We start from the raw sequence: 12,132 nt of genomic DNA, 5'->3' as shown, positions 1-12,132 counted from the left end.
TGGTGAGTGAGAGGGATAGCAGGGAGGTAGGTGGGCGGCCCATTGCTGGATCAGTTCCAGATCCTCTTCATGCTAAACGCAAGTGGTCGGGAGCGCGGGAGGCGGCAGGTCGCACGCTACAACATTACAAAACTCCAATGTATGGGAAGGAGAGGGAGGGGGGAATAAATGTTGGGAAAGGGATCTGGGAGGGGGGAGGGGGTAGGCTATTGAGGGGTGGCCGCTACACTACAGAAAATTGGCTTTTTGTGCCAAAAAAAATTATAAAAACACTTTTTTTTAAAGCAAACTGGGTACTGGCAGACAGCTGCTGTACCCAAAATGGCAGCAAACCAGTAGAAGGGGGGGGGGGTGTTAGAGAGCTGTTTGGGGGGGGGGAATCAGGGAGGTTGGGGGCTAAGGGGAGAATAAAATAAATGTAAAAAAATAAAAAATATATCTATATTAAAAAAGCCTTTAATTTTAGTACTGGCAGACTTTCTGCCAGTACTTAAGATGGCAGTGACAATTGTGAGGTGGGGGAAGGAAGAGAGCTGTTTGAGGGGGGTCAGAGAGGGATCAGGGGGTGGGATGTGTCAGGTGGGAGGCTTAGCTCTACACTAAAGCTAAAATTAACCCTACAAGCTACCTAATTAACCCCTTAACTGCTGGGCATAATACAAGTGTGGTGTGCAGCGGCATTTAGCGGCCTTCTAATTACCAAAAAGCAATTTCAAAGCCATATATGTCTGCTATTTCTAAACAAAGGGGACCCTAGAGAAGCATTTACAACCATTTGTGCCATAATTGCACAAACGGTTTGTAAATCATTTCAGTGAGAAGCCTAAAGTTAGTGAAAAAGTTAACGATTTTTTTACACTGCACTAAAGCTAACATTAACCCTACAAGCTACCTAATTAACCCCTTCACTACTGGGCATAATACACCTTCACTGCTGGGCAGAATACAATTCTCTCTCTCTCTCTCTCTCTCTCTTTTTCTCTCTCTTTCTCTCTCTTTCTCTCTCTTTCTCTCTCTCTCTCTCGAAGTTTTCAGTCATAAAAAAATGTTTTGATTCCCCTTCTGGAAGAGCAGTTTATTTAGACAATATTTGTCCAGTACCATAAATGTTCTCACAATAAATAAATCAAATGGGTACAGTTTTATTATTAAAAAAATGAATGTTACAACTATGCATAAACAAATCACAAGCATACATATATCTGGCGTTGGTTCTATGCAATATTAGGCTTTTTAACATGTATAATTTATGGCACTTTGCAGTTAAAGGGATAGTCAAGTCAAAATAAAACTTTCATGATTCATATAGAGCACACAATTTTAAATTCCAATTCACTTCCATTATCTAAATGCGAACAATCTTTTTATATGCACACTTTCTGAGGCATCAGCTCCTACTGAGCATGTGCAAGATTTGCAGGATATATGTATATGTATTTTGTGATTGGCTGATGGCTGTCACATGATACATTAGGAACTAAAATGTAACTAGGTTTGACATATCTGTTGCTCATTTGAGATTCAAACTAAGTGCTTTGCATTGTCTGTTTATTATGCATTCATTGATTACGCGATTCTACTGTGTTTAGTCCTTTAAAGAAAGACTATAGTTGACCAAACATCTATTCTTAATGGACCATTCTTTACAGTAGAATTGCATATTCAACAAGTACAAAATAAAAATACAATACAACAGCACTTATTTTTCATTTTTGATGCGCTGTATATTTTTTTCTGTCAAATTTCAAAAATTATTTCAGTTTTCCAGCCCCTTGTATCATGTGACAGCCATCAGCCAATTGCAGACTCATATATGTATACACTTTGAATTCTTGCACATGCTCAGTAGTAGCTGGTGCTTCAGAAAATGTGCATATAAAAACACAGTGCACAATTTGATATCGGAAGCAAACTGGAAACTCTCTTAGAATTGCATAATCTATCTGAATCATTAAATTTTAAATTTGACCTTAGTATCCCTTTAAGGTATAACTTATGTATACTATTTTAAATGGGCTGTCACTCTACATACACATAGGGTATTTATAATTGTATTTTACCTGCAATACTTCCTGACGAAGGTGTCACAGAGGAGATACTTGTCTGGTGTGTATATGTTAGATTACTTCCAGAGGACAATGCAAATCCAATTTCCGCAATATATACAGTGACTGGAAATATCCCTGCACTTGCTTTTTGTACCAGGCATTTAATTTCGTCAGCTGAATAGATTTAAAGTAAATGCAAAGTATATTTGATTAAAATTACCAGTATTGGAAATTACATACAATTTTGAGATACAATGATTATATATCTTGTTTGCAATTACCTTGAATTTTAAAACACAAATATGTACACAGTTTTCATGTGCAGCTTTTTAAATATTTCAAAAATATTCTAGACTATAGGTTAAAATATCATAAGTTATTAAATCAAATAACTTTTAGAAATAAGTTTTAAATAATTAAACTCTATGTTTAATGGGTATTCTTGTTACAATCTAGGCAAATTAATTTGACTTACCAGTGACATTAGTAATAATGCAATCGGTATCACCAATGGTTACTAATGATGTATCGTTATTAGAGGTGTAAGAAAATCCATTTCCTTTTATTATCAACATTTCATCAGAATCCCCAGAACCTTAAAGAAAGTTAGGTATTTAGTGCGCTTGTCAGTTATAATCAGAATGAATATCTGCTTTTGAAATTCAACATGTTGCAGGATAAATTATTTTTTTTATTTATTAATTTATGCATTTATGTATTAATTAACCAATCAATTAATGAATTTATCCATTCATCCATCTTTCTAAACACTATCATAATCGTTATTTTGCAATATAAAGAAGAAATGGCCCCAGATAGCAGATTACACACTACCTAAATAAGCATAACTATTGATATCAATAACATTATCTTATAATTTAAATTATTATTAGCTTATGAAAGAGTATCCATTATTCACGTTAAACACTTTTCTGCCTGTAAACATGTTAAGTAAAGGTGTTTTAAAGAGACAGTTCAGACCCAATACATCATTTTGATTACTTATTGTTACATACTAGAGAAGCAGCCTGAAACTGGTCCCACATATATATGAAACATTTAAATATTCGTTTGTTAGGAGCCGAAAATGTCCGCCAAGCTCCGCCCACCTATTGCATGTTTATTTTGGTATGTTAAGTTTCTCCAATCATGATCGGTTCTTAAATAAGTTTTCCTACTCTCACATGCTGCTTTGTGCATGTGCAATTTGAAATAGCTCATTTAAAAATATTAAACGTGCACTGCTAAACTGTCATACAAGAAAACAGCTAACTGGACAAGAAGAAAGCTGTGGACAGGGCTTGGCTTAAAAGTTTAATGTACTTCTTGCAAGCTTAAAGATATGGAACTTGTTACAAGATGCTTGTTTGTTATGTAACAATAAGTAATAAAGAATAAGTATTAGGTCCACACTGTCCCTTTAAATTTGAATTTGAACTAATTCAACAGTATCACTTGTGAACTGCCTACTCATGCTTATTGGCTGATAGATACAAAAGCACATTGTACCCATCAGCCAATGCACATTAGTAGTAGGTATCTATCAGGCAATGCGCATTAGTAGGTAGCAACTATCAGCTAATGACTAATGGTAGGAAATTTAATAATATATAATATATATATATATAAGAACGTTTTTTTAATGCAATGTCCCTTTAATGTAGCCATTTGTTCAGCTTGTCTCTTTACCACCTTGTATCAATAGCTCATCTTAATAAAATAGTGAATTGATTAATGTACAATAATTATACAGATACAATATTATTGTTCCATAGATTATCTCTTCTCTTACCTTCTACAATATTAATGCTATTAACGATTGGTGTATTTACGTCACTCCATACATAACTACAGTTTCCGGAGCATTTTGAGGGTATTCCATTTATGTAGACTTCAACCTTTACAAGAGTGAAAGTTAAATAAGTGAATGTTTATAAGTATGTTACCTTGGAATAATGTAGTATTATTCATTTATATATTTTCTACCAAAACCACAGATGTTTTTGTTAAAGGCTTTAAGGGACAGTCAACTCCAACATTTTTATTGTTTAAAAAGATAGATAATCCCTTTATTACCCATTCCCCAGTTTTGCATAATCAACATGGTTATATTAATACACTTTTTACCTCTGTGATTACCTTGTATCTAAGCCTCTTCTGACAGCCCCCTGATCACATTACATTTTATTTATTATCTATTGACTTGCTTTTTAGCCAATTAGAGCTGCGTTGTGCAAAACTTCACATGCACGAGCACAATGTTATCTTTATGGCCCACATGAACTAGCAGTCTCCTTTTGTGAAAAGCAAAAAAAAAAACCATGTGATAAGAGGCTGTATGTAGTGGCTTAGAAACAGGCAGAAATTTAGAGGTTTAAATGTTATAAAGTATATTAATATAACAGTGTTGGTTGTGCGTAGCTGCGGAATGGGTAGTAAAGGCATTATCTATCGTTTTAAACAATAACAATTTTGGTGTTGACTGTGACTTTAAGTAAGAGATTGCACGTGTAATTCCAGGTCACATTACCAGAGTAAATTAGAATTGCGTGAGCAAAAGCAAAAGTAAAAACTCACCTTAGAAAACGTATTTTTGTAAATTCTAAAGAATCAGTCCTTCAAAAAATACACACTTTTCATGTACTTTGTTGCTTATTATATGGAGAGAATTTATGAGAATGTGGAAAAGGGGGTGATAACTTTATGAGAGCCCCATAATATCAGTAATAAGAAAATAAACCATTTACCAGCTATCCTTTCTCAAGACTTGAGGGTTTTATGGAAAAATTATCTCACTTGGGCTTTGATACTTAAAACTTTGTCAGACCCACGAGAAATTGCTTTTTGGTCTTGCCTGTCTCGCAGTCCGTGTGTCTGGTGATACATTCCAAAAAAGTTGGCTGTTCCAACAAATGCCGATGTTTCTCCAGAGGAAATAATATGGGTTGCAGCTTCAGCAAAAATCTGCTCACGAGAGGGCTGTATTCAAAGTATGTTCACACAACCGATGGTTTCGGTGTAGTAACACTTGAAATCAGTGGCAGAAATCCTCACACTGCAGACCCTGCAATGCCGGGGGACCCGCAACTAAGAGGGGCCAGCCGACTGTCCAGATTTTCAAGGCCGGGGCTCCACTGCAAAAATGCAACACCTGCTGGGGACCGGTGTCAGGGAGGAGTGGGAGGCCATGGAGCGACCTGTGTACAGAGTGCATCTTCTAAGGCTGCAGAGCTGCAGAACAGGCAGCAGGGGGTTAAGGGGAAGGTTAAGGGCCAGGGGGAGGGATTCGAACAGCAATTGCTGGGTGGCCTAGAAAAAAATTGTTCTTTCCCTGCTTGAAATTATGCAAATGTAAATTTAGCTTTATTGTAAATTCACTACAGATGGTTGAAAACGTGCTTCCAAAATGGGAGACAGTGCTTTGAATATTAGAATCTCACAGCGATTTTTCCCAATTAAAAGTTACTCTCATGAAATACCCATCAAACTCCTGAACTCCTATATATTCTTTATGTCTGTGATCTCCATTGTTGAAAAAGAAAAAACGTACTATTAAACCTATAGAAGCTGTGAGATTGTGGGTATATTAAACATGCATATACAGGGCCAGATTACAAGTGAAGTACAAAATATTGCATTTGCTAAAGCGATATTTGCACTCCACTTTGTAATATCAGCGCACACAAATGTGGGCTGGTATTACGAGTTAGGTGGAATGCGAACACGACCTAGCGTTTTCATTGCACAGAAGCATTGTGCTCACGAGAGTGCGCTTCCACAGACTCCAATGGGAGCCTCGTTCTAAAACTAGCGCAGCGATGGGCAGAAAAACATAATTTATGTAAGAACTTACCTGATAAATTAATTTCTTTCATATTGGCAAGAGTCCATGAGCTAGTGATATATGGGATATACAATCCTACCAGGAGGGGCAAAGTTTCCCAAACCTCAAAATGCCTATAAATACACCCCTCACCACACCCACAATTCAGTTTAACGAATAGCCAAGCAGTGGGGTGATAGAAAAAAGGAGTAGAAAGCATCAACAAAGGAAATTTGGAAATAATTGTGCTTTATACAAAAAAATCATAACCACCAAAAAAAGGGTGGGCCTCATGGACTCTTGCCAATATGAAATAAATGAATTTATCAGGTAAGTTCTTACATAAATTATGTTTTCATTCATGTAATTGGCAAGAGTCCATGAGTTAGTGACATATGGGATATCAAAAAGATGTGGATCTCCACTCAAGAGTCACTAGAGAGGGAGGGAATAAAATAAAAACAGCCATATACCGCTGAAAAATTAGTCCACAACCCAAAAAAATAAGTTTATTTTCATTTGAAAGAAAAAAACTTAAATCAAAAGCAGAAGAATCAAACTGAAACAGCTGCCTGAAGAACTTTTCTACCAAAAACTGCTTCTGAAGAAGCAAATACATAAAAACTGTAGAATTTAGTAAATGTATGCAAAGAGGACCAAGTCGCTGCTTTGCAAATCTGATCAACTGAAGCTTCATTCTTAAAAGCCTGGAGACTGATCTAGTAGAATGAGCTGTAATTCTCTGAGGCGGGGCTTGACCCGACTCCAAATAAGCTTGATGAATCAAAAGCTTTAACCAAGAGGCCAAGGAAATAGCAGAGGCCTTCTGACCTTTCCTAGGACCAGAAAATATAACAAATAGACTAGAAGTCTTCCTGAAATCTTTAGTAGCTTCAACATAAAATTTCAAAGCTCTCACCACATCCAAATAATGTAAGGATCTTTCCAAAGGATTCTTAGGATTAGGACACAAGGAAGGGACAACAATTTCTCTACTAATGTTGTTAAAATTCACAACCTTAGGTAAGAATTGAAATGAAGTCCGCAAAACTGCCTTATCCTGATGAAAAATCAGAAAAGGAGATTCACAAGAAAGAGCAGATAGCTCAGAAACTCTTCTAGCAGAAGAGATGGCCAAAAGGAACAACACTTTCCAAGAAAGTAGTTTAATGTCCAAAGAATGCATAGGCTCAAATGGAGGAGCGTGTAAAACCTTCAGAACCAAATTAAGACTCCAAGGAGGAGAAATTGATTTAATGACAGGCTTAATACAAACTAAAGCCTGTACAAAACAGTGTATATCAGGAAGCTTAGCAATCTTTCTGTGAAATAAAACAGAAAGAGCAGATATTTGTCCTTTCAAGGAACTTGCAGACAAACCCTTATCCAAACCATCCTGAAGAAACTGTAGAATTCTAGGAATTCTAAAAGAATGCCAAGAAAATTTATGAGAAGAACACCATGAAATGTAAGTCTTCCAAACTCTATAATAAATCTTTCTAGAGACAGATTTACGAGCTTGTAACTTAGTATTAATCACTGAGTCAGAGAAACCTCTATGACTTAGTACTAAGCGTTCAATTTCCATACCTTCAAATTTAATGATTTGAGATCCTGATGGAAAAACGGACCTTGAGATAGTCGGTCTGGCCGTAACGGAAGTGGCCAAGGCGGGCAACTGGACATCCGAACCAGATCCGCATACCAAAACCTGTGTGGCCATGCTGGCGCCACCAGCAACACAAATGATTGTTCCATGATGATTTTGGAAATCACTCTTGGAAGGAGAACTAGAGGCGGGAAGATGTAAGCAGGATGATAACACCAAGGAAGTGTCAGCGCATCCACTGCTTCCGCCTGAACATCCCTGGACCTGGACAGGTATCTGGGAAGTTTCCTGTTTAGATAAGAGGCCATGAGATCTATCTCTGGAAGACCCCACATCTGAACAATCTGAGAAAACACATCTGGATGGAGAGTCCACTCCCCTGGATGTAAAGTCTGGCGGCTGAGATAATCCACTTCCCAATTGTCTACACCTGGTATATGCACCGCAGAGATTAGACAGGAGCTGTATTCCTCCCAAACAAGTATTCAAGATGCTTCTTTCATAGCTTGGGGACTGTGAGTCCCACCCTGATGATTGACATATGCCACTGTTGTGATATTGTCTGTCTGAAAACAAATGAACGGTTCTCTCTTTAACAGAGGCCAAAACTGAAGAGCTCTGAGAATTGTACGGAGTTCTAAAATATTTATTGGTAATCTCGCCTCTTGAGATCCCCAAACAGCTCCCCAACCTGAAAGACTCGCATCTGTTGTGATCACAGTCCAGGTCGGCCGAACAAAAGAAGCCCCTTGAACTAAACGATGGTGATCTATCCACCACGTCAGAGAGTGTCGTACTTTGGGATTTAAGGATATTAATTGGGATATCTTTGTATAATCCCTGCACTATTGATTTAGCATACAAAGAGGCAGGCTGCAACCAATTTTAAACGTCTCTTGTCTGTTAGAGACAGAGTCATGGACACTGAATCTATCTGAAAGCCTAAAAAGGTGACCCTTGTCTGAGGAATCAAGAAACTCTTTGGTAAAATGATCCTCCAACCATGTTGCCAAAGAAACAACAGTAGTTGATTTGTGTGAGATTCTACAGAACGTAAAGACTGAGCTAGTACCAAGATATCGTCCAAATAAGGAAACACCGCAATACCCTGCTCTCTGATTACAGAGAGTAGGGCACCCAGAACCTTTGAGAAGATTCTTGGAGCTGTTGCTAGGCCAAATGGAAGAGTAACAAATTGGTAATGCTTGTCTAGAAAACAGAATTTTAGAAACTGATAATGTTCTGGATGAATCGGAATATGAAGGTATGCATCCTGAAAGTCTATTGTGGACATATAATGTCCTTGCTGAACAAAAGGCAGAATAGTCCTTATAGTCACCATCTTGAAAGTTGGTACTCTTACATAACGATTCAAAATTTTCAGATCCAGAACTGGTCTGAATAAATTTTCCTTCTTTGGGACAATGAATAGATTTGAATAAAACCCCAAACTTTGTTCCAGAAGAGGAACTGGCATGATTACCCCTGAAGACTCCAGGTCTGAAACACACTTCAGGAAAGCCTGAGCTTTTACTGGATTTACTGGGATACGTGAGAGAAAAAATCTTCTCACAGGAGGTCTTACTCTGAATCCTATTCGATACCCTTGAAAGACAATGCTCTGAATCCATTGATTTTGAACAGATTTTATCCAAATATCCTTGAAAAACCTAAATCTGCCCCCTACCAGCTGAGCTGGAATGAGGGCCGCACCTTCATGCTGACTTAGGGGCTGACTTTGGTTTCCTAAAAGGCTTGGATTTATTCCAATTTGAGGAAGGCTTCCAATTGGAGGCAGATTCTTTGGGGGAAGGATTGAGTTTTTGTTCCTTATTCTGACGAAAGGAACGAAAATGGTTAGAAGCCTTAGATTTACCCTTAGGTTTTTTATCCTGAGGCAGAAAAACTCTCTTTCACCCAGTAACAGTTGAAATAATAGTATCCAACTGGGAACCAAATAAATTATTACCTTGGAAAGAAAGAGATAGTAATCTAGATTTAGATGTCATATCAGCATTCCAGGATTTAAGCCACAAAGCTCTTCTAGTGTGGTGAGGGGTGTATTTATAGGCATTTTGAGGTTTGGGAAACTTTGCCCCTCCTGGTAGGATTGTATATCCCATATATCACTAGCTCATGGACTCTTGCCAATTACATGAAAGAAATGTAAATATATATGTATATGATTATATATGTATATACACATATTAACACATAAATATATATGTATGCATATACATATATATTTACAGGGAACACACAGTTCCTATAGATCACAATGTAAAGGTACAATTCGGTGCCTTTTTTTTTCTAACACCCCACAGCTGACAACTTTAGCCCCCCCAAAATGGAAACTATTACTAAATTTTGCGGGCAATTTGGGGACATTTAGAAAATTAAAGGGATACTAAACTCAATTTTTTTTCTTTCATGATTCAGAAAGAGCAGCAATTTTAAGCAACTTTCTAATTTACTCCTATTATCAATTTTTCTCCGTTCTATTGCCATCTTTATTTTAAAAGCAGGAATGTAAAACTTAGGAGCCAGCCCATTTTAGGTTCAGCACCCTAAATAGCGCTTGCTTATTGGTGGCTACATTTAAGCGAGATTTTGGATTATGATCAGAAAAACAGCACTGGTACATGTTAAAGGGATATGAAACCCACATTTTTTCTTTTATGATTTAGATTTAGAGAATACAATTATAAACAAGTTTCCAATTTACTTCTATTATCCAATTTGCTTTGTTCTCATGCTATTCTTCTAGATATATAGGTAGGTAGTGTGCACATGCCTGAAGCACTACATGACAGGAAATAGTGCTGCCATCTAGTGCTTTTGCTAATGTATAACATTGTTGCAAAACTGCCATGTAGTGCTGCAGACACGTGCACACTTCTAAACTTACCTTTCTGCTTTTCAACAAAGGATAACACGAAAACTAAGAGAATTTGATAATAGAAGTAAATTGGAAAGTTGTTTAAAATTGTATGTTCTATCTAAACCATGAAAGAAGAAAAAATGGGTTTCAGGTCCCTTTAAAGTATAGGGACATTTTTCACTGAAATGATAATTAAAAAGAATAAATAAATGAAAATTGCTCACTTTGACAGCAAATGATAGCTGGTAAATACAACACTAGCACAAACCTGCGAGTCTGCTAGGGTTGCCACCCGTCCCTTAAAATACAGAACACTTATAAGTTACACATGCTGCAGGGTGTGCAGGGAGGAATATGAATAGTGTTGTCCAGAAACTCAATACATGTTCCTCCCTGCACAGCCTGGAGCATGTGTAACTCATAAGTGTCCAGGAAAACATGGCTGAGGTAGCAACCCTACCTGTGGCATGTGCACAAGCACATCACTGTACCTGAGGCTCATGGTGTAATGTTCTCACAAGGTCACCAAGCAAACGCTGACGAAACAGACCACCTGCAATCACTTTACTTGCTTTAATTGTTGCATTTATACCAGAAACAGAAGAATCATTAATCTGTAAAGAGAAGAAAGTACAGTTAGATCTGTTGTTTTCATTGTTGAAAATATACACATTGTAGTAGCACATTTATCATTAAATGCAATGAGAAACGTTAGATTCAGAACTAATAAGAATTTAGATCCAACCATACAATGTATCATTGCAGCCCTGCTTTCAAGTGCTCCCCTGCAAGCACTTTCTGATGATGCCACTGGAGTCTGTTCCACTTGAAAAGCTTAAACTGAGGTTTTAGAAAGAAAGCACCGAAAAAGCAGACCAAAAACCAACAAGAGTACTGTATTCATACACAGCATTCTAAGCAATACTACAATAAAGTTGGAGAAATAGCTTTGTCTGAGATAAACATGTCAGAATATAATGCAAGCAGCAATTAGAAAACGTTAACAATATCACTATATCTGTTTTCAACTACAGAATATAAACATAAAACAAGAGATACGTGAATATGTATTAGCTTAGTATTCTTTACCACTAGACCATGGGTTATGTGAAGTTTAATATGAGGAACATACTGCAAACCTTCTGAAGTGACAAAATTGGCAGTTTAAGTCTAAGTGGTAAACCAGACTCCCTAGATTTAGCAAGTCAGCCTAAGTTTCTCTGTCTCGATACTTTGAGAATCATTTTGGTTAGATGAGCAAAAGTCCCAGTTTTGGCCACAACCATTATAATGATAAGGAATCCTGATTTTATAAAATAACAATGATAAAATAAATATCTAAGTTATGTAATTATATCATTATTTATTCATTTATAACATCAGCAGCATTCTTTATGATTAATAATTCTATTTGACCCCCTACTACAGTGAGTAGCGTGGCACAGCATAGTGACATCCCCAGTTGATTGGTCTCAGACTCTACACTTCCCTGCCCTCATACACCCACTTAGTTTCAGTAGGGTGAAGCTCTGGCTGTGCGACAACAGTTGTGCTTAAAGGGACATGACACCCAACATTTTTCTTTCATGATTCAGATACAGAATACAATTTTAAACAGCTTTTAAATTTACTTCTATTGTTTAATTTGCTTCCTTCTCTAGTTATGCTTTGCTGAAAGGTTTATCTAGGTAAGCTCAGGAGCAGCAAAGAACCTAGGTTCTAGCTGCTGATTGGTGGCTGCATATATATATATATACCGATTGTCATTGGC

At 37.1% G+C, this 12,132-nt stretch overlaps 1 protein-coding gene across 1 annotated transcript in view; it reads right to left on the bottom strand.

Annotated features, from left to right (window-relative positions):
• PKHD1L1 (PKHD1 like 1) overlaps window positions 1–12,132 on the bottom strand; it is a 224,355-nt gene that overhangs the window by 140,926 nt on the left and 71,297 nt on the right. The window contains exons 27-30 of the mRNA XM_053715928.1: window positions 10,853–10,975; window positions 3,841–3,946; window positions 2,524–2,643; window positions 2,061–2,222 (exon numbers count right to left, since the gene is read on the bottom strand). Of these exons, the coding sequence (XP_053571903.1) occupies window positions 2,061–2,222; window positions 2,524–2,643; window positions 3,841–3,946; window positions 10,853–10,975 (511 nt within the window). The remainder of the gene's footprint in view (window positions 1–2,060; window positions 2,223–2,523; window positions 2,644–3,840; window positions 3,947–10,852; window positions 10,976–12,132) is intronic.

This window comes from Bombina bombina, chromosome 5 (genome assembly GCF_027579735.1).
Source record: "Bombina bombina isolate aBomBom1 chromosome 5, aBomBom1.pri, whole genome shotgun sequence".
Lineage (NCBI taxonomy): Eukaryota > Metazoa > Chordata > Amphibia > Anura > Bombinatoridae > Bombina > Bombina bombina.
This window is presented reverse-complemented; position numbering and strand designations above follow the sequence as displayed.